Source organism: Sapajus apella, unplaced genomic scaffold, assembly GCF_009761245.1.
Source record: "Sapajus apella isolate SASKATOON/1434 unplaced genomic scaffold, GSC_monkey_1.0 scaffold230, whole genome shotgun sequence".
Classification (NCBI taxonomy): Eukaryota; Metazoa; Chordata; class Mammalia; order Primates; family Cebidae; genus Sapajus; species Sapajus apella.
The window spans coordinates 513,104-536,980 of record NW_022437170.1 but is presented as its reverse complement, the minus strand read 5'-3'; the positions used below and the strand labels follow the sequence as shown (position 1 = coordinate 536,980).

The window sequence follows — 23,877 nt, the reverse complement described above, 5'->3', positions numbered from 1 at the left end:
GGCTGGAGTGCAATGGCACAATCTTGGCTCACTGCAACCTCTACCACCCGGGTTCAAGTGATTCTCCTGCCTCAACTTCCCAAGTAGCTGGGATTACAGGTGCACACAACCACATCTGGCTAATTTTTTGTATTTTCAGTAGAGACAGGTTTCACCATTTTGGCCAGGCTGGTCTTGAACTCCTGACCTCAGGTGATCCACCCTCCTTGGTCTCCCAAAGGGCTGGGATTATAGGCATGAATCACCGCACCTGGCCCAATTTGGTATTCTTAAACCATGAATGCAGCCATGTCAGGCAACGCTTTTTATCTGTAGTATTACAGAAGACTACAGAGTAACACCCAGAAGACTGACATAACAGACCTTTCAAAGCAGCTGCATGACAAGGTGTAAGAATAACTACACAAAAGTTACCAAGATACAAGTTCTAATCTAAGTTTTATACTACTAGTAGTGGTGAATTTAGACAAGTTGCTAAATGTTTAAGAACTCATTTTGCTTACTTGTAGTCCAAAGATAAAAGTATTTGTTATTTAAGATTATTGTTATAAAGCATGAGCATATTACTGTCTCTGGCACATTTATGGTCAAAGCAGTAAGATTTATAATAATCATTATCATTCCTCTTATTTTCTATTTTGATTTCTTTGTTCTGAAACATTAGAACTTAACAACTGATAGGACTACTACCACAAGATGTTAATTTAGAATCTGAAGCCTTACCTATACTCTCTCGGAATTTCTGCCCATCTGCTACCTGTGTATATTACAGCAAATTATTTCCCTTGCATAAGAGCTACATCTGTGTCTCAACATGTTTCAGGTAAAATGTATAATCCCAAACCTAAAAAATACACTGATAATACCACTTCATCTTACATAAGTGGAGTGATATTCTACTCTTACCTGGTATTATAGGTTAAACTGTATCCCCCCAAACAAGGTATGTTGAAGTTTTAATCCTCAGTGTCTCAGAATATGACCATATTTAGAAAGAGTATTTCTAGATGTAATTAGTTATGATGATGTAGTACCAGAATAGGATGAGCACCTAATCCAATATAATGGGGGTCCTTATTAAAAGAGACATAGGCTGGGTAAGGTGGCTCAGGCCTGTAATCCCAGCACTTTGGGAAGCTGAGGCGGCCAGATCACAAGGTCAGGAGTTCGAGACCAGCCTGATCAATATGGTGAAACCCCATCTCTACTAAAAATAAAAAAATTAGCCATCATGGTAGTATGTGTCTGTAATCCCAGCTACTCAGGAGGCTGAGGCAGGAGAATCCCTTGAACCCAGGAGGCAGAGGTTATGGTGAGCCGAGATCACGCCACTGAACTCCAGCCTGGGCAACAGAGCAAGATTCTGTCTCAAAAAAAAAAAAAAAAGAAAAAAAGAGAGAGACTCAGAGACAGAGACACAGGGGAAGAGACCACGTGAAGATGGAGACCAAGACTGGAATGATGTTATCTGCAGGCCAAGGTACAGCTGTGGCTAGCAGAGCCTGGAAGGGATAAGGGAAGACCCTCTCCTAAAAGCGTAACAGAGCACCACTGACATCTTCATTTTAGATTTACAGCCTCCAGCTATGACATGATACATTTTGGTTGTTTTGAGCCACCTAACTTCTGGTTCTGTTATGGCAGCCCTAGGAAACTAATACACCTGGCAAATGATCCTTGTGCCAGGCCTGGCCCTGACTGACTTCCTTATACAATCCCATCCCCACTAGTCCTCACTGTAACCACTTTGTCAGTTCCTACTTTCTTCACCATCCTGATGATTTTTAATAGGAAATACACCACCCTTTCCCCAACCCAGAACATCAGAAAATCTCATGGAGAAGTTTTTCAAACTACAAATGCCAATCAGAAGATTCTATGAAGAACATGTATTGTAAGAGGGGTGCTAAGCACTAATGCAGGACAACTCTGAGTGGAGAGTTTGATCATAAGAATGAGGTGCTTTCTTTTATTAATATCCTAAAATTTTCCATGTATTATGTAACACAGCCATGCAAGTAAGCTATTGTCAAAGTCCATTGGACCCATTAATCAACAACCTACTGATTTTTTAAAAATTGTCACTCATTATATTTTTTGTTTTGATAATGAATTTCACAGCCCTGTAGATTCTATAAAACTCCATGCGTTTAAGTCCATGAAATCTGAGTATTTCTTTTGACAACAAATTTTCAATAAAAATATAAACTGCTGGATCCAGTTAATAATTGCTATTTTTGGATACTTGTCAAAAGAGCTTCAGGAAAGCTTGCTGGATGGACAAAATAGAAAAGAAAGAAAATAATAAAGAAAATATAACAATAGTTCCTCCCACAGTCCCAAGGCAGTTGAAAGGCTTTCTTTGAGACAGCATTTTGATACAATTACCTATAAGGCAAATATTAAAAAGTAAAAAAGAGCATATGATAATATTTCAAAGTAGAGATTTAAACTAAGTGGAAGTTCAGAAAAGGAAGAGGCCAGTACTTAATGAGGAATCATAAAAGGCTTCTGGGGAAAGAACTTGAGGCTAAATTACAGGACAAGTAAGACTCAGACAGATTTAATTTACATCGCACTTAAAGTCTGAGATGCAGGGAAATGCCTGATATGTATGTATACTAGGTATCAGAGGAAAAGACAGACATGACTGCTTGTTATTCTGATGTGAACAGACTGCACTGGGCTTCAGAGCTCCATGTTCTGGATAAGCCCACATAGTGCATCCCAGCCATTCTGCACAATGAGAAGCAGCAACATCTGAGATGGATGAGGAGAAGGATGTCACAGTATTGAGCTTAGAAACAAAAATTGGGGAAAAGATCACTTGTAAAGAACAAAACCGTGGGAAGCTGAAGGACAACTTTCTGTCTTTTAACCTAGAAGGCTCCCTTTCCCTGTGCTTAGATATACACAGGGGAGTTTGGAAAAGAATTATGTTTGAAAGCTACAGGATAATTTGCATTTTAGAGATACTAACATTAAAATGAGATAGAAATTATATATTTTTATAGATAGAGTCTCGCTCTGTTGCCCAGGCTGGAGTGCTGGAGTGCAGTAGCACGACCTTGACTTACAGCTACTTCCGCCTCCCAGGTTTAAGTGATTCTCCTGCCTCAGCTTCATGAGTAGTTGGGACTACAGGCACATGTTACCACATCCAGCTAATTTTTTTATTTTTAGTAGATATGGGATTTTGCCATATTGGCCAGGCTGGTCTCCATCTCCTGACCTCAGGTGATCCGCCCGCCTCGGCCTCCCAAAGTGCTGGGATTACAGGCATGAGCCACCATGCCTGGCCTAGAAATAAATTTTTAAAACATTAAATAAAGAACTAGATAGAGGCTGGGCACAGTGGCTCATGCCTGTAATCCCAGTATTTTGGGAGGCCAAGGTGGACAGATCACTGGAGATCAGGAGTTCGAGACCAGTCTGACCAACATGGTGAAACCCCATCTCTCCTAAAAATACAAAAATTAGGCTGGGTGTAGTGGCTCACGCCTATAATCCCAGCACTTTGGGAGGCCAAGGCAAGTGATCACTTGAGGTTGAGAGTTCGAGACTAATCTGACCAACATGGAGTAACCCTCTCTACTAAAAATATAAAAATTGGCCAGGCGTGGTGGTGCATGCCTGCAATCCCAGCTACTCAGGAAGCTGAGAGAGGAGAATAGCTTGTACCCGGGACGTGACGGTTGTGGTGAGCCGATATCACGCCATTGCACTCCAGCCTGGGCAACAAGAGACAGACCCTGTCTCAAAAGAAAAAAATTAGCTGGACATGGTGGCACACTTGTAATCCCAGCTACTCAGGAGGCTTAGGCAGGAGAATCACTTGAACCTGAGTGGCGGAGGTTGCAGTGAGCTGAGATCATGCCACTGCACTCCAGCCTGGGAGACTGAGTGAAACGCCATCTCAAAAAAAAAAAAAAAAAAAAAAACACACACACTAAAGTATAGTAGGAAAAACAGGTGTTTCTGTGAGCAGCCATTCTGGAAGTAAAGGAAGGAGAGTTGAGGCAACAGGAATTCATGAACTCTCTGCAGCAGTTTTCTACCTGGCAGAAAATAAACTCTCAAAAAAGAAGTAGGTGCTAAGAGTCCCACTCTAAAGCTTGCACAGAGAACTGAGTTGTGGGAAGGGGCCACATGAAAGAAAAAGAGTAAAAATGCAAGAAGTGATTCTATGAAAAACGAGAGCACAAGATGCTACTAATAATCAGGAGAGCAACATGTGCAAGGGCCGAAACCAAGCATGTCAACAGAGAGAGAAACCTTTGTCTCTGAATGCAAATGGAATGTAGAGAGAAGACTGGCAGCGGGGAAATAGGGGTCAGATAAACTCAGTCCTCCCAGGAAGAAGGGCCTGTGAGCAGAGCCAGTGAGCACTGTCTCCAGAAGTTCTAGCGCCTCACAGCTCATCTGGCTGCTGCCTATGACAACTCTTGTCTGGTCCTCACCAGGATGGGTCTCTTGGTGAATCCCTCTCTCCACCACCCAGGGCTCTTCTCCTTTCTCCAATCGGAGGATCACATCTGGCTTAGTAATCTGATAACCTGTTCACAGTGAAAGACAAAGAATGGGGTGAGAGTCAGGGGAGCTCTGGGGTAGGCACAAATAAACATCTCAGATTCAACCTGACCCCTCAACCCTCTGCAGGACTGGCAGGGACTCTAAAAAGTTGACAGAGGGGCCAGGCGTGGTGGCTCATGCCTGTAATCTCAGCACTTTGGGAGGCCAAGGTGGGCGGATCACAAGGTTAGGAGTTCGAGACCAGCCTGGCCAACGTGGTGAAACCTGTCTCTACTAAAAAAAAAAAATACAAAAATTAGCCGGGCATGGTGGCAGGCACCTGTAATCCCAGCTACATGGGAGGCTGAGGCAGGGGAATCGCTTGAACCTGGGAGGAGGCTGCAGTGAGCCGAGACCGCACCATTGCACTCCAGCGAGGGCGACAGAGTCAGACTCAGTCCCAAAAAAAAACAAACACACAAACAGAAAAAGAAAAAAACAAAAACAAGAGTTTTCAGAGGCAGGAAAACTTTTTAAAGAGGTATTTTTAGAACTTCAATACATTAAGTTTTCCACAAAAGCTAGAGTAAAAAAACCTTGTTCTATGCCTCAAAGAAATTAAGAAATTAGGTATCTGAATCGCAAGACTGTACTCTGAATGCTTCAGGGTCTCTGTGCCTTTGGATCAATGGAGAACCAAAATCTTCAAAAACAGAGTTAGTCTTACCCAAGGAAACCAGGTTCTTATAGTTCTCCAACATCACATTTCTGTACACGATCTGCTGAGCAGTGTCCAGCAGCTTCCACTCCTCCCTGGTGAAGTCCACAAATATATCCTTGAAGGTCACCAGTGTCTACAACATCAAACACATTTGCATTGCACTAGAATGTATCTTTGCTGTTCCCCCTTCCTGATCACGAACAGGAAGATAAATTAAATTGATAGCACTGAGGCAGGTAGAGTGGATGGACCATAGTTTATTCTAGGAGTGAGTAGTATTTATTCTGGTCAATTCTTAAAAGGAAGGGCTATTAGATACCTGCTGTATAAAAACAAGTTTTATGTTATGCTTTAGGTTAAAAAAACTGTCATAAGCATTTTTATTTAAATTAAATTTTAAACAGCTATGGCAGAGGGAATCATCCATTCTCCAAAAAAGTGATCCCACTTTTACACTATGCAAAATAAAGAAGCTAATTCAAGCCGCTAAAAGAGGTGAAAAAAGTATTGAGTTCAAGTACACCTTAATGCTTAAGAAATTTACCACCCTAGCCATGTTTTGTAACTTAAAATAATTATCCAAAACACTTTTCATGACCATTTATAGGCACTAAAAAACATATGGAAGAGTTGGGAGATTATATTAGCAGTAGCAAAACAATTTGACAAAGAAACAGGAGACAGGTGCAAGGCCCTTATCAGCCACATCAAAAGTAAGTATTGATTTATATATAGAGAAAAACCCATCTGAGTGACTGAGGGTCTCTCACCAAAGACCACGAAGGTGAGGGGACAGTGGAATAATGGTTTTAAATGCTGAAAGGACAAACCAGAATTTCTACATCCAGTGAAAGTATCTTTCAAAATGATGCAAAATATATTCTCAAATGAACTATAACAGAATTTGTGGCCAGAAGATCTGCTATAGAAGATGTGCTGAAGGAAGGTCTTCAGGCAGAAGGAAAATGATACCAGAGAGAAACCTGCAATCTCAGAAAAGGGCGATGAATAACAAAAACAGTACATATCTGGGTAAATATATTTGTTTTCTTCTCTTAAATTCTTCAAAAATACACAGAACAGTTGGAAAAAAGACCTGTAACATTTTCTGGTGAAGTTTTTCAATATACAACCTGAAATCTCAGAAATGGAAGATGAACAACAAACAGAGTAGATAAGTGAGTAAATACATTTGTTTTCTTCTCTTTAATTCTTCAAAAATACATAAAGCAGTTGAAAGAAAGACCTGAAGCATTTTCTAGTGAAGTTTTTCAATATACATACAACTTTAGCATAAAGAGAGGAATGTAAAGGAACCCATATGTTGTAAGCCTTGAGATTTTACTTGACGTGGTAAAAATTAACTCTAAGTGGACTATAAAAAGATCAGGTATGTATATTCTAATCCCTATGGTGAACATTAAAAGATTCAAAATTAAAACTAAAAAACCAAGATATTAAGTGAAATACTAAAAAATATTCAAATAATTCAACTAAAAGCAGTAAAGTAAGGAGGAGGAAAAGATATACAGAGAACATATAATAAAATAACACACTTAAATCCAATTGTACCAAAAATAACATTAAACAGAAATAGTCTAAACATAATTTAAAAACAGGTCCCCAAACTGTATTAAGAAAAAAAAAGCAGCCAGCTACTGCAGCTCACACTTGCAATCTCAGCACTTTGGGAGGCTGAGGGAGGTGGATCACTTGAGTTCAAGAATTCAAGACCAGCCTGGCAACATCGCAAAATCCTGTCTCTACAAGAGAAACAAAAAATATCTGGATGTGGTGGCATGTGCCCAGCTATTCGGGAGGCTGAGAAGAGAGGATGCCTTGAATCTAGGAGGCAGAGGTTGCAATGAGCTGTGATCACACCACTGTATTCCAGCCTGGCCAACAGAGCGAGAACCTGTCTCAAAACACACACACACACACACACACACACACACACACACACACACACTCTCTCTCTCTCTCTCTCTCTCTCTTTCTTTCTTTCTCTCTCTCTCTCTCTCTCTCACACACACACACACACAATTAAAAAAGGCAACAAAAACCACAAGCTTTGAGCCCAGGAGTTTCAGACCAGCCTGGGCAACATGGTGATATCCTGTGTCTACAAAAAATTTAAAAATTAGCTGGATGTGGTGGCTCATGCCTGTAGTCATAGCTACTGGTGATGCAGATGGTAGGATCACTTGAGGCCAGGAGTTTGAGCCAGGCTGCAGTGAGCTGTGATATCACCACTGCACTCCGGCCTGGGCAACACTGAGACCCTGCCTCAAAACAAACAAACAAACCACAAGCCTCAACTATCTGCTAACTAAAAGAAAACAACATTGGGTGAGGTGCAGTGCCTCACGCCTGTAATCCTAACACTTTGGGAGGCCAAGGCAGGCGGATCACCTGAGGTCAGGAGTTCGAGACCAGCCTGACCAACATGGAGAAACCCCATCTCTACTAAAAATACAAAATTAGCCAGGTATGGTGGTACATGTCTGTAATCCCAGCTACTTGGGAGGCTGAGGCAGGAGAATCGCTTGAACTGGGGAGGCGGAGGTTGTGGTGAGCCAAGATCATGCCATTGTACTACAGCCTGGGCAACAAGAACGCAATTCCATCTCAAAAAAGAAAAGAAAACAACATTGAATACTTGAATATAACAACCTAGAGAGGTTAAAAGTAAAAGGACAGAAACAGACATACTATGGAAACACTAATCATACGAAAGCTAGAGGGGCTGTATTAGCATCAGACAACATAGATTTCAGAAGAATAGTAGCAGAGATAAAGAGGGATACTACATACTGATAAATGTGTCAATCTGCAAAAACATTTAATAATCCTAAATAGATCAAAAATGTAACACATAAATTTATAAAACTTTTATAAGAAGGCTGGGTGCAGTGGCTCACGCCTGTAATCCCAGCACATTGGGAGGCTGAGGTGGACGGATCAAGAGGTCAAGAGATCAGGACCAGCCTGGCCAACACGGTAAAACCCCATCTCTACTAAAAATACAAAAATTAGCTGGGCATGGTGGCGTGCGCCTATAGTCGTAGCTACTTGGGAGGCTGAGGCAGGAGAATTGCTTGAATACAGGACGTGGAAGTTGCAGTGAGCTGAGGTCGTACCACTGCACTCCAGCCTGGCGACAAAGCAAGACTCTGTCTAAAAGAAAAAAAACTTCTATAAGAAAATATATGAGAAAATATTTGTCATCTTGAGTTACTCAGAGGGTTTCTAGCAATAACACCAAAAGCATGATCCATAAAAGAACAAATTGACAGGCCAGGCACGGTGGCCTATCACCAATAATCCCAGCACTTTAGGAGGCCAAGGCAGGAGGATCACCGGAGGTCAAGAGTTTGAGACCAGCCTGGCCAATGTGGTAAAACCCTATCTCTACCAAATAAACAAAAATTAGCTGGCTATCGTGGTGCATGCCTGTAATCCCAGCTACTCGGGAGGCTGAGGCATGAGAATTACTTGAACACAGGAGGCAGAGGTTGCAGTGAGCCAGGATCACACCATTGCACTCCAGCCTGAGTGAGAGAGTGAGACTCTGTCTCAAAAAAAAAAAAAAAAAAAGAAAAGAAACAAATTGAAAATTGACAGTGAATTTCATCAAAACTAAAAACCTTTTTTCTCTTCAAAAGACATTGCTAGGAGAATGAAAAGACAAGCCAGAGACTAGAAAATAATATTTGCAAATCACATTATCTGACAAAGGACATCTATGTGTAAGGCAGAGAGACTCTCAAAATTCAATGATAAGAAAACAGGCTAGTTTGAAAAATCAGCAAAAGACTAGACTAAACATTTCACCAAAGAAGGATATAGGTAGTAGGTAATAAATAAGCAAATGATGCTCAATGTCATTATTTATTAGGGAAATGAAAGTTAAAATGACAGTGAGATACCATAAGACAGTTATTAGAAAGGGTAAACTTTTAAACTGTGTGATACCAAGTGTTGGTGAGTATGCATAATAACTGCCATTCCCACATATTACTGTGGGAATGCAAAAATGCTGTAACTGCTTTGGAAAACTTGCATATTTTTCATGAAGTTAAACATACTCTTGGCACGCACATATGATTCACTTGGCCAAATACCTGAGTATAAAAATTTATGTCTACACAAAAACCTGTATGCAAATGTGCAAACCTAATAAAGGGCGTTATTTATAATTGGCAAAAACTGGAAGAAACTAAAATGTCCCTCAAAGGGAAATGGATAAACAAAGTGTGGTACAGCCACAGAATGTAAATCTACTCAGCAATAAAAAGGAACATCCTACTGACTCATGCAACAACAGATGAACCTCCAATACATTATGCTATATGGAAAGAGCTAGAGGTTACATACAACATGACCTCATTTATATGACATTCTGGAAAAGGTAAAAGCAGTAGATCAGTGGCTGCAAGAGGCTGGAGAGGGAGCAAGCATGAACTACAAAGCGGTTGCACACAGGGAATTCTAGGATCATGGGTTTGACCCTTAACTTGTTTTTCTTTTTTTTTTTTTGAGACAGTTTCACTCTTTCGCCCAGGCTGGGGTGAAGTGGTAGGATCCCAGCTCACTCCAACCTCCATCCACCGAGTTCAAGCGATTCTCCTGCCTCAGCCTCCAGGTAGCTGGGAATATAGGTGCCCAATACCACACCTGGCTAATTTTTGTATTTTCAGTAGAGACGGGGTTTTGCCGTGTTGGCCAAGCCGGTGTCGAACTCCTGACCTCAGGCGATCCACCTGCCTCAGCCCCACAGAGTGCTAGGATTACAGGCATGAGCCACCATGCCTGGCCTGCTCTGTATCCTGAATGAAGTGGTAGCTACACAAATATGTATCTGTCAAAAATCACAGAGCTGCAAATCCGTCAAAAATCAGAGCTGTAAATTTAATAATTTAAACATAAATTACTAAATGTAAACATAAATAAAAATATTTAAAGTGGGATGTTCTCTGAGATCTGTAAGCTGGATATCTTCTCTCCTTCCCTCCAGGTCTCCTCTCCCACCCTACTCTGTTACCAGAGAGGGTGAGCTCTATGGATTATACCAAAGGTTTATCTTGCCCTCTGCCTTTCTGATTTATTTCACCAATGGAGATCACCAGCTGGTTATGGCAAGAAAGTTGCCCCAGTGCAATAGTGGTGATGTGATAGAGGTACATTCCCTTGACAGATGGTAACAGCCTCTGTGAACTGCAAGTCTGGTCAGAACCTGTCCCTGTTCTCAGCCCTTCAGGCAAATGGTGATGACACTTCTCCCACCTCATTCTCGTATTACTGAATTTAAGTGTGCCTGCCACTTTCCACTAGTCCATGACTCATTCACTAGTGTTCACTGTTTCTAAGAAGCCTGCCCAGTTTTAACCTAAGTGGCTATCTGATTTCTAGCCTGGTGCTTTCAGCATTCCCATAAGTAATACATTGCACTTTTACTGTAAACACAGAGACAAAGTATGTCATGGGGACACCACTGAAAGGAAAGGTGACTAAGATGTTAGTCAAGAACCAGATTTGATATCTGGCGGACTTGTGGTCAAATTTGTACATCTTAATTTTTTTTTTTTTTTAAGATGGAGTTTTGCTCTGATGTCTGAGCTGGAGTGCAGTGGCACGATCTCAGCCCACTACAACCTCCGCCTCCCGGGTTCAAGAAATTCTCCTGCCTCAGACTCCCAAGTAGCTGGCACTACAGGCACACGCCACCACGCCTGGCTGATTTTTATATTTTTGGTAGAGACAGGGTTTCATCATGTTGGCCAGGCTGGTCTCAAACTGCTGACCTCAGGTGATCTGACCATCTCAGCCTCCCAAAGTGCTGGGATTACAGGTGTGAGCCACCACACCCAGCCTCTATACCTTAATTTTGGATTGGATAACGCCTGTTTATTTAACTTCACCATGAGTCAGTTCTCTTAGGTGTAAAATACCATCTGCCTCACAGTATTATACATACTAACACAACAGAACAATACTGCATTAAAGAAGGCAAAGATGAGAAGCCATCCACTGCAGTCCAGAAAGTGCAGACATTCCAAGAAGGTATACAGCCTAAGTACATTTCATATACTTTCGAAATCTCTTGTGTGCTTCTTGTTCTTTGCTGGAAGTAAACATTAACCTGAATTGTGTTGCTTATTGTTTTTTAAATGCCTTTATCTCATATGAATACAGTTGTGAAGTAATAACTGTTTGCAAATGCCTGTTTCTGAATGTTTGGGTCAGCACAAGTTGTTGATCTTTTTCTTGTATTGGCCCCAGTCCATTTTAAATATAACACTAATTTCATTCCATCCTGTCATATTTTCTATTATTCTACTATATTATTTTGTATATATTTTTTAATTTCTATAATAAAGGAGAGGGAAGACCAAAGCCCACTGTGATCTGTCCTCTTCCTAACTCATTTTTTAGTTAATAGAGCATAGCTTCTCGCAGCATGTTACAATTTAGTCATGTTCTCCTTCCCACAAAACCACCTCTCCCTACACTGCACATATTCGGTTTTTATCTTAACTCGCAGAAGACTGGCTCAGCCTCCTTCACAAGCTCATCATCTCTACCAGCCTTGTCAGTTATCTCTTGGTATTGGTTTCAATTCTTGTTGGCCTTGTTATCACTGTGTACTCTTCTCTGAGGAGTCTCAACAGCCCCATGCAAACACGTCTGTGTCGCAGTCAGAGCCAATAGGCCTAGAAGGTCCACACTGCCCATATTCCCCTCTTGGTTCTGTGTTAGGGCTGCACTAAACTGCTTTTAGCTGTTCAAACAGGCCACACCCTCTCAAAAGTCTGGGCCTTCACAAATGCAGTTCTCTCACATTTATATGGAAAATCACAAGATAGCCTTAATCTGTTGGCATAAATGTCATTTCAGCAAGTTTTCTTCTGAACCTTTAAACTATTTAAATGTCCTCGTGTTAAATGCATATGGCAAACACCTGCCCAGAGCACTCTAGGAGGGGGAGTGAGCCCTCCACACAGGCCAGGGAACCTTGGCTCCAGTCTCACCTTCCTTCCCCAGATCACCTGTCAACGTCTGCATGATGGATACTCCAGAGGAAGAAGCTGAATAGGCACAAGAACCATCTCTCAGTCTAGATGTCCCCAGGCCACACTGCTCCCAGAGGTTCTGTTCTCCTCAGAGTTCTTTGCACCTTGGTTGCAGTAACTGTTAACTATGTAACTTGTCCCTGAGTTCCTCCAAACAGGGGTTCCCCCATGGAGGAGTTAACATAGTAAGCACCACACCCAGGACAGTCAGGCTCGAGAGAAACTATAAAGAGGCATCAACATTCCCAGTTCTCTCATCTTTTGGGGAAGAAGTCTGATGTCACCTCACTTGATTCTCACCGATGGGTTACTGCTAAACTTGTGTCGTGTTTATTTTGTAGTAAAGGAAATAAAACTACAACTATAAATAAAGCAAACAAAATACCTAACTGTAGTCTCCTGGAGAAGAAGATATAATTTCTGAAGCTCTTGGGCAAAGGAACTAAAGCAAAAAGGAATTCTCAGTTGGAAACTGGGAAGAAGAAAGCCCAGCTTACCTGGGACCAGGCAGTTAGTGACTTAGCATCCATGCCCTCCTTATTCTTGATACTTCCTTGAGTGACAGGAGAGTGCTAAGGAGACAAAGCTGGAAAAAAGAAAAACGTAAGTTCAGTTTGCTATGACTAGGAGGCTCCCTAAATTGTCAGCCTAAATTTCCTCATATCAGCTGGGTATGACACAAACACCCACTAACAGAGGAATATCAGAGACATTCTGTAAGCAAATCTACAGTGCCTGAGCTCCTCAAGATTAGGAAGAGAAGAGCTACGTAAATTGCATTTTTACCCCTTAATCTCTGGAGTTCCATGCCAGAGGAATTTGAAGATTTAGAATTGAATGATCCTACTTGTCATAAAAAATCTTCCTTTTGGCCGGGCGCGGTGGCTCAAGCCTGTAATCCCAGCACTTTGGGAGGCCAAGGCGGGTGGATCACGAGGTCAAGAGATCGAGACCATCCTGGTCAACATGGTGAAACCCCATCTCTACTAAAAATACAAAAACATTAGCTGGGCATGGTGGTGCATGCCTGTAATCCCAGCTACTCAGGAGGCTGAGGCAGGAGAATTGCCTGAACCCAGAAGGCGGAGGTTGCGGTGAGCCGAGATCGCGCCATTGCACTCCAGCCTGGGTAACAAGAGCGAAACTCCGTCTCAAAAAAAAAAAAAAAAAACAAAAAAAACCTGACCTAATCTAATAGTCTCACTTTACAGATTAAAAAAACAAGTGTTGTCTCCAGCTGGTCACAGAACAGAAGTCAGATATCAAAGCCCAAGAAAAATGTGACGCACCATTACTGTCTTGAAGATGGAAGGTGCAGCATGAGGAACGTGGCAGTCTCCAGCAGTGAAGAGCAGCACCAGCTGATATCCAGCTCAGAAGCAGGGACCTCAGTCCTGCAGCCTCAAGGAACTAAATTCTGCCAAGAAGAGTGACCTTGAAAGTGAATTTTCCCCCACAGCCTCCAGATGAGAACTCAGTCCAGGTGACACCTTGAATTCAGCCTTTGGATACCCTGAGCAGAGAACCCAGCCATGCTGGGTTTGCACTGCTTCTAACCAACAGAGCTGATAAAAAGGGAGTGCTGTTTGAAGCTGCCAAATTTGTGTTAATATGCTATACAGCAACAGAAAGCCGACATAGCCAATTACCTTTTAAAGATGATTTAAATATTAAGGAAAAATGTTGTATAGTTACCAGTCAGTGCTGTTCATTCATTTGTGTAGATCCAGATTTCCACTTGGTTTGATTTCCTTTCTCCCTAAAGCATATTCTTTAACATTTCTTACAATGGGGGTCTCCTGATGATAAATTCTTTCAGCTTTTTTATAGCTGACAATGTCTTTTTTGTGCCTTTCATTTTATTTTTTTTTAAAACAGCCTTATTGAGATATAACTCACATAAGGTAAAATTCACCCATTTAAAGTGTGTATTCTGTGGGTTTTGGTATATTACATAATTTTTTAAATTATTGTGAAATGCATTTTTTGTCTTTTTTTTTTTGAGACAGAGTTTTGCTCTTGTTGCCCAGGCTGGAGTGCAATGGCATGATCTCAGCTCACCGCAACCTCTACCTCCCAGGTTTAAGCAATTCTCCTGCCTCAGCCTCTGAAGTAGCTGCGATTACAGGTGCATGCCACCACACCCAGCTAATTTTTTTATTTTTAGTAGAGATGGGGTTTCACCATGTTGGCCAGGATGGTCTTGATCTCTAGACCTCATGATCTGCCCGACTTAGCCTCCCAAAGTGCTGGGATTACAGGCATGAGCCACGGCATCCGGCCATTTTTTGTCATTTTAATTGTTTTTAGGTATCCAATTCAGCGGCATTAATTACATTCACAGTGCTGTGCAACCATCACCACTATGTAATTCCAAAACTTTTCCATCACCCCCAACAGAGTGGTACCCACTCAGTAATAACTCCGTATTCTCCCTTGTTCCCTTGGAAACCCCTGACCTAGGTTCTGTCTCACCTGCATTCTGAATTCGCGTCTTCTACTTAGGTCGTATAAGCAGAACCATACAATATTTGCCCTCTCGCTTATTTCACTTAGTATACGTTTTTCAAGGTTCATCTATGTTTAACATGTATCAGAACCTCACTCTTTTTAAATGACAATATTCCATTGTGTACATACTACACTGTTTATCCATCTATTGATGAACAACTTGTTTCCATCTTTGGTTATTATAAATAATGCTGCCATGAGCATTGACATACAAGTATCTGTTTGATTTCCAACATTCAATTCCTTTGGGTATACACCTAGAACTGAAACAGCTGGGTCATATGGCTTTATGTTTAGCTTTTTGAGGAAGCACCAAACTGTTTTCCATAGTGGCTGATCATTTTTACATTCACACCAGAAATATATGCATATTCTAATTTCTCCACATCCTTGCCAAACACTTATTATATTTTTTAAAATTATAGCCATCCCAGTTGGGATTAAGTGATAACTCATTGTAGTTTTTACTTACATTTCCTTAATGACTAATGATGATGAGCATATTTTCATGTGCTACTGGCGATTTGTATATCTTCTTTACAGAAACGTCAAGTCCTTTGCCCACGTTTACAATTGGGTTGTGTACATTGTTGAGTTGTAGTAGTTCTTTGTATATTCTAGACATTAAACCCTTACCAGATACATGATTTGCAAACAGTCTCTCACACTTTTTTTTTTTTTTTTTTTTTTTGAGACAGAGTCACTGTTACCAAGGCTGGAGTGCAGAGGCATGATCTCGGCTCACTGCCAACCACCACCTCCCGGGTTCGATTCTCATGCCTCAGCCTCCCGAGCAACTAGGCGTGCACCACTGCATCCAGCTAATTTTTTGTATTTTTTAGTAAAGACGGGGTTTCACCATGTTGGCCATCTCAAACTCCTGACCTCAGGTGATGCACTTACCTCGGCCCCCCAATATGCTGGGATTACATGCGTGAACCACAGCGCCCAGTTTCTCCCACTCTATAGGCAAAGTTACCTTTGTTGATGAAAGATGTTTTTTCCTGAATGTGTAATTCTATTTAATAGGTAGACAGCTTTTTCCTTTCAGTACTTTATAGCTACAGCTCCACTCTTCTTAGATGTCTTATTTCTGGTAAGAAATCCAATGTAATTCCTTATTCCTCTGTATATAGCATGTATTTTCCTTCTGGATGCTTTTGAGATTTTCTCTTTTACTGATTTGAGTAATCTGATTATTATTTTCCTTGGTATATTTTTCCTGTTTCTGATATTTAGGGTTCCTTCAGCTTCCTGGATTTGTGGGTTTATAGTTTCATTAAGTTTTGACATTTCCAGCCATTATTTCTTCATATATTTCTCCATCTCTCCTTTACTTTCTTCTTCAGGAATTCCAATTACTCATATGGTAGGCTACCTGATGCTATTCACTTACTAAAGTTGTCTCCTTTTTTCTTCTGGTTTCTTTTTTCTCTCTGTATTTCATTTTGGACAGTTTTACTGTTATGCCTTCAAGCTTACCCAACTTTTCTTCTGCAAATCTAGTCTGCTGGTAACCTGGTGTATTTTCATTTCAGACAATATAGGTTTCCTCCCTAGAATCTCAATTTGTTGTTGTTGTTTTTCTTAAATACTTCCTCTTGCTGCATTTACCTTCTTAGCAATATGAAATACAGTTATAACTAATGTTCCACTGTTCTCCTCTGATAAGAGTAATATCCATGTTAAGTTTTTGATGAGTTTCCATTTATCATTATTGTCCTCACTATGGGCCATGTTTTGTTCTCTTTGCATGGTTGGTGAACTTTGATTGGATGCCAGATACTGTGAATGCTATCATAATAGATTCTGGTTATTCTTATATTACTATAAGTTTCCTTAAGCTTTATTTTAGGATGTAATTAGGTTACTTGGAAACAGTTTGATCCTTTTAGGTCTTACTTTTACAACTTGTGAGACAGATTAAGCAGCGCCTAGTATAGGGCTAATCATCTCCCATTACTGTACTGAAGTAAGACCTTCTTGAAAGACACGGATTGGGTAGACACAACCTATCCAATGCTCCAGGAAGTGGAAGAGTTTTCCAGTCTGGCTGGTGGAAATAGGCACTTTTCCCAGCCCTATGTGAACAACAGGTACTGTTCCCAATAATCTTGTAGAGGACACTTTCCCTGGCTCAATTAGTTTCCTCACATGTATGTACTGATCTGCACTCTGCTGAATACTTGAGGAAGACCCTTTGTAGATCTCCAGAATTCTCCTGCTGTAAGACGCTCAACTTACATCTCTGTAAGATGCTGCAAGATTGCTTTTACTTATGTGACTGTGCATAAAATTGAAAAGGAAATCCTTAAATCTTCAGAAGACAGAGCAAACAATATAAAGGAACAAAGTACAAAAGAAAAGCAAATGCAAACATATGAATAGTCAAACTCAGTATTCAAAGAAAGGGAAATAAAAAAAATCTAAATTTAAAATAAATTTAAAATGCCATGTTAATAGACTTCTGCTTCCAGCCAAGATGGAATATGAGAGGATGGAATTACCCTCTTATAACAACAAAACAGACAAAATACATTAAACCGTGATTTTCAAGACCAAGAGGGATAAAATACTATTGACCTCATAGGGCTATTATGGGAATTAAATGAGTTAGTATTTGTAAAACACAGAATGGTGCCTGACACATGGTAAGATTTATTAAAAAAAAAAAAAAAAAAAAAAAGACATCTAGTATCCCAGTAACACAAGTGTCCTTCTTTTCAAAGCTGAGGTCTAATTCTTGTCACCCAGGCTGGACTGTGGTGGCAAGATCATAGCTTACCAAGGCCTAAATATCCTGGGCTCAAGTGATCCTCCCTCCTCAGCCTCCCAATTAGACAGAACTACAGGTGTGAGCTAATGCACCTGGCTAATTTTTTTTTTCTATTTTTTTGAAGGTCTCACTCTGTTGCCCAGGCTGGAGTACAGTGGCATGAACACAGCTCACTGCAGCCTTGACTTCCTGGGCTCAAGTTATCCTCCGGCCTCAGCCTCCTAAGTAGCTAGGGCCACAGGCACATGCCATCATGCCCAGCAAATCTTTACATTTTTGTAGAACAGGGTCTCACTATGTTGCCCAGGCTGGTCTCAAAGTCTTGGGCTCAAGCAATCCTCCTGCCTTGGCCTCCCAAAGTTCTGGTATTACAGGTGTGAGCCACCATGCCCAGCCTGGCTAATTAAAGAAAATTTTCTTGCAGAGATAGGAGTCTCATTATGTTACCCAGGCTAGTTTAGAACTCCTAGCCTCAAGGAGTCCTCATGCTTTGGTCTCCCAAACTGCTGGGCCTCTCAAAGTGCTCAAAGTACAGATATAAGCCACTGTGCCCAACCAGCAAGTGTCTCTTTAGAGTTTCTTTTTAACATCCAGTCACTAAAACCTGTAAATTCCCCCTTAAATGTCTACCATCCATCTCTTCCAACTCCCACTGCCATGGCCCTGATTCAGGCCTTCATAATGCTTGACCTAGAGACCTCCTACTTGACTTCTTTGGCTAGTCTCCTACTCCAATGAGTGTTTGCAGCAACATCATGTCTGGAAAACACAAAAGTTTCACTCCCTGTTTAAAATTCCCTTTTGGTCTCCCAGTACATATAGGAAAATGGACTAAGTCCATGGCATAGATATAGGATCCTCTGTGATTGTGCCTTTTCTACCTCACAGGCCTTAAATATTTCACCAAACTACCTCACTTTTCCCTATAGTCATGCTGAACCACTTGAATTGCCTGAACATCTTTATCTATGCTATTTCTATGCCAGATATGTTCTTCCTCTTCTCATCTCTTGATAAAATCTTATCCATGTTGCAAGATCAAACATCATCCCTTTCTATGTCATTACCTAATTTCTCCAGGAAGTTTTGTTTGTTTGTTTTTGACAGAGTCTTGCTCTGTCGCCAGGCTGGAGTGCACTGGTGCGATCTCAGCTCACTGCAACCTCCACCTCCTGGGTTCAAATGATTCTCCTGCCTCAGCCTCCTGAGTAGCTGGGACTACAGGCATGTGCCACCACGCCCGACTAATTTTTTGTATTTTAGTAGAGACAGGGTTTCACCACATTGACCAGAATGGTCTTGATCTCCTGACTTTGTGATCTGGCTGCCTCAGCCTCCCGAAGCGCTGCGATTACAGGCATGAGTTACTGTGCCCGGCCTCTCCAGGAAGTTTTAGTGTTTCTTACCCTTTGCTCCCACAGCCACCAAAAGAAGAAGCAACAATAACTGAATTAAAGTACAGCAAGAGAGATACACAATTAGCTGACCAAAGAGAGGTCTCTGATATCAGGTACAGGTCTGTGTCCTTACCCTGTTTTTAATCCTTTCCCTAGCAATATAAGTAAAGATCAGTTACAAATTTTAGCTGACAACAACAGCAATGACATACTATTTGAGGAAACTAAGATATGTAAGTGGATGCTATATGCGCTATACATGGATATTATCCTAGGAGTACAAGGCTCCTTTTAAGGAATCAGAATGCCATAGTCAGCAGGATAAAGAGGTCAATGAACCCAGATGGTCCCTTTATTCATCCCTTTTTATACCAGACATTAACTGAGTACGTACAATATGCCAAGTACTATTCAAAGGTCTAAGAATAGAGCAGCAGCCATTCAGACATGGGTCCTTCCCTCATAGAGCTTGCTTTTCAAGATAAGCAAAGGCTGAAGTAACTGAAAATATTCAGCCTGAAAAAGAAATTACTTAAAGGAAGCAAGAAAATAGTTTTCACACATTCACACATCCTATCCTCAGAATAATATTTACTCTGAATTGTTTCACAGGACAGGATTAGGACGTAAGTGTAGAGTCACAAAGAAGTCAACTCCAAGTCAATATAATGAGACGCTGTTAATCAAATGATGTATCAGGAAATAGAACTGGCAGCCTAGGGAGGTTACTGCAGTCTCGAACTCCTGGACTCAAGTGATCCTCCCACCACAGCCTCTCAAGCAGCTAGAACTACAGGTATGAGCCACAGGACGCAGCTAATTTTTTTTTTTTTTTTTGAGACAGGGTCTCAAATTTTCTGGTCACCAATAAATTTTCAATAGGATCTCATTTATAAAAAACAAAATACAGTAAGGCCTCTGGTTTAGACACACATGTAAGGTCCATTCTAATGACTGCCATTATGTAAATATAAATAGCTTGCAATAGGTCTCACTCATTCTAATTTCCCTTAACTGCTACTTCTAGATAACTCACTCAAACCTTTATCTAACCCAGTGGTTTTAAACTCTGGCTGCACACTGGAATTGCCAAGTATGTCTGGAAATTATTGATACCTGGCTCCCATATTAAGAGATTCAAATTATCTGAAAAGGTGTTAAGGTTTTTTTTTTTTTTTTTTAAAGAGCTCCCACCTGATTCAAATGAATGTACAGCCAAGGTTGAGAACCACTGATGTAAACCATTACTTAATTTATTTAATTCTTGGTTTCTACCATTTTTGAGGTGATCAGATCCATCACAAAGGATCCTTTTATGTAACAGGCCAAAACTTACTTCTCTGAAGCATCACAGTCATTCTCAGAGCAGGGATACGAGGATAAGCTTTTGTTTATTTTTGAGGAAACAGCTGGTAAGCTAATGACTACCTTAGTGGTATAGATTTGGAACTTCTGCCATTTTAATAAATCATTACCCAACACTTATGTTCCTGGCTCTGTACCAGGCCCTGGGGATAGAAATGTGAATAAGGCATTTATTCCCTACCTCAAGCAGCTGAGACTAGTTGAAGAAACTGAAAACATACATTTACACTAGAGTTTGATCAATGCTATAATAACAGCAATGCACAAGGGGTCATGGGAGGATAGAAGGCGGATTCTAACACAGCCTAATGGTTTCAGGGAGGAACAGGCTGAGTGTCAGAGCTGGTTTGGTAGGTAAGGGAGGTTGGGGAACATTGCAAGCAAAGGCAGAGCCTGAGAAGATGATGCGTAAGGGGAAGAAGTTCAATACTGCTAGTGGGTATAGCATAGGACAAGGAACAAAAAGAAATAAGGCCAGATCTAGGTCACAGACAGCCAAGAATACTATCCTCAGAAATGTGGACTCTTTCCTAAATGTTGTAAGCCAGGAAACAATATTAGTGTCTTCAAAGCACTATTCTAGGGGTAGCTGTGTAATGGACTAGAGGAAAATATAATAGTAGCAAAGAAACTGCGTAAGAAGCTAATACTTTAATCCAGAAGATTTGGGAACACAAATTAGGGCCACAATGGTAGAAATGGAGAACAGGTAGATTTCAGCATGATCAGTATGTCTTGGAATTTGACTGAATGTAGGTATAAGAAGGGGTTAGTGGCTTTACATGCAGGTTTCTGTGTGTCTAAATGGAGAACAAAATCAGAAGAGTTAGGTACTACAGGAATGATGGGATTGGTTTTGAACACAGTGAGTAGGCCACACGAGCACAGTGAGTAGGCCACAGAGAAGTGGCATCTAGGAGGCTATATTTAAATGTGAGGGTTATCCAGGTGTACATCATCTGCTCTCCATATTTCTATTCTATCTATATCCACTCGAGCTGCCTGGCTATATACTCAAACAGGACAACCTTTTGGGGAAGAGGATGGTCTTCTGTTACATATTTAAGAGTAACTATATTCTCCTGCTATAAGACATAGGTGAAGTAGACAGATAAATAATGGAATCTAAGGGAGATAATATATTCCTGTCAACAACCCTGTGACATGTTTCACATAAAGCTTACTAAGAAACAGTAATATTCAATAATGCTAGGTAATGGCATTATCAGATGAAACCATGGCATAAAACCAACCAAGGAGAACTTGAAGAGCAAAATAAACTGTAGGACCAGGATTAGATTATAGAGAAAAATCAACATTTGGGAAGCAAATGAAAGAGAAGCCCAAAAAGGAGGCAGAGAACCACCAGATAAAAAGAGATCTAAGATATATAAAATTTCAAGGATAGGTAATCAAAATAGAGTTAGATAAATTAAGAATTGAAAGGTATTGGATTGGTTAGATAAGCCTTCACCAATAATTTGAAAAGATCAGTTTCAATACACTGGTGGAAACAGCAGACAAATTCCACAACAGGAATGAAAATTTGGAAGTGGAGAAGGAAGAGGAAGGGCAGCTACAAGAGGTGGTGGGGTCAGAGTGGAGACTAAAAACAGACAAAGCACTTAATAGACAAGGGGTTTGAAGCAGAGGAGAGAGAAGGCAGAAAGAAAGGGGTCAAATCTCTATAGAGGCATCAGGCTTGTAACGCAAGAAGGATGCTTTATTCTCTCCTACCTCCTGGAAGTCAGGATAGGTGGGATGTTGACAATTGGCAGGCAGTTCAATAATAATGTGAGTCAAAAAAGAAAGCAAGGCTACATGCTAACAATGAGAGGAACAACAGGTGGCTATGATCATTGAGGACAGTGATAAAGGTTTGGGCCATGCAGTGACAAACTATCAAAAGCTGCTGACAAAAGACAAGCTGCAGTTACAGAGAGTATGTCTGTCACACCAGTCTGCCTAGCTGTGATTTCCTCAAATAGAACTCGCTGTCTGGACAGAAGAAAAGGTACGCTGTGCAGTGACTCTGGGCTGGAATTTCTACGTGTACAGGCACTGCACAGCAAGGGAAGTAAGAATGCCTAATGTGAGAAATGTGTCCGATCAACAACAGGATCTAGTTTTGGTATAGATATGAGTCAAGGGGGAAGGAACTGACAGATTCGAGGAGAACCTCCAAGAACAGAAGTAGTGAGAATAAGGATACAAAAGATCCAAGAGAACAACGGGTAAGGATACTGACTTTTTAAGAAGCTCTGCTGCTTGGGTAATGAGAGGAAGTCCGAGACACACACGAGTGGATGACATGAGCAGAGTGAAGTGAAGAGCCTCCAGAACTGAGAAGGCAAGGTAGGCTCAGTTCATATAATGAAGTACTGGAACACTGCAACCCCACGGAAGAAAGCTGTTTCAAATCCTCTGCCTAATGAGCTCAGCATTACTTATTTCCTGTTTTGGCTGCAGCAGCATAACGGATCTTGGTATTCAGAGGGCAGTGCCTTTTCCCCACCTCACAGTGAAGAGTTTGGAGCCCAACTTACTATTTGGTCACTGCTGTGTACGAACAAAAGATGAGAGGCAGTCTGGATGCTCTGAGATCCAATAATCTTCCCATTAAGACAAGGCAGACCCATGAAAGGCAAAAGACAATTCTATATGTGCACACTAAGATCAAAAGGCATTCAAGTAGCTATCAAGAGTGACTGTGTGTCCCCTACCTGAGAAGCTCTCTTTAAGACATTAGAAACGCAAATGTGAGAATAATTTCCCTCCCTCAAACAGACTGTAACCATAGAAGGATGTTTAAAGTGTAGTACCAAAGACCTGAAGAGAACAGAGAAAGGAACGTGGTAGGGGAAATCTGCAAAACTTCCTGGGGAAGGAGAAACTGGAACAAGGATGAGGAATGGAGCCATTCCACAACGTGAGCTTTACATTTGCAAAGAGGGGATTTTTATTCCCACCTCCAAATGGCAAACTCTCCTAGAAGACAAAGATTATAATTCAGTTTGTGAAAATGAATGTTATAATAAAGTCTGTATTTTCTACCACATGTGGCCACAAAAAATATTTATAATCATTCAATTTTTCTTCTGAAGCAAAGTGAAAATATAGAAAGGGAGACCATTTTTGCTTTGGTAAACCCTTAAGGACAGAGGACTGGTATTAGTGTTCCTTTGCTGGAAATTATCAAAACTCTGTGGTTTTTCAACAACACACATTTATTGTATAACAGTTCTGGAGGTCAGAAGTCTGATACAGGTCTTGGTGGGCTAAAATTAAGGTGTTGGCAGAGCGGTGTTCCTTCTGGAAGATCTAGATAAGAATCTATTTCCTTGCCCTGTCTAGTGCCTAGGGCCATCTACACTCCTTGGCTCCTGACCCTTCCTCCACCTGCAAAGCCAGCAATGATACATTTCTCTGTGCCTGTCTTTCATGCTTAGAGTTCCCTGATTGCTCACTTCTCCCCCACCCACGTGTGTGTGTGTCTGTGTGTGTGTGTGTGTGTGTGTGTGT

The 23,877-nt window shown here is 41.0% G+C and overlaps 1 protein-coding gene across 5 annotated transcripts in view; it reads right to left on the bottom strand.

Annotated features, from left to right (window-relative positions):
• Positions 1-23,877, bottom strand: part of ZNF10 (zinc finger protein 10) — a 33,884-nt gene that overhangs the window by 4,610 nt on the left and 5,397 nt on the right. For 3 of the 5 annotated variants that reach the window (XR_004266029.1, XM_032271366.1, XM_032271367.1), the window contains exons 2-4: positions 12,804-12,892; positions 5,240-5,366; positions 4,461-4,556 (exon numbers count right to left, since the gene is read on the bottom strand). Coding sequence is in view for 3 of the 5 variants with exons in the window: in XM_032271366.1 (XP_032127257.1) it covers positions 4,461-4,556; positions 5,240-5,366; positions 12,804-12,836 (256 nt within the window). In the remaining 2 variants the exon portion in view is untranslated. Of the gene's footprint in view, positions 1-4,460; positions 4,557-5,239; positions 5,367-12,803; positions 12,893-13,595; positions 14,204-23,877 lie in introns of those variants that run through there. The other 2 variants (XM_032271368.1, XM_032271369.1) reach the window with 2 other exon arrangements.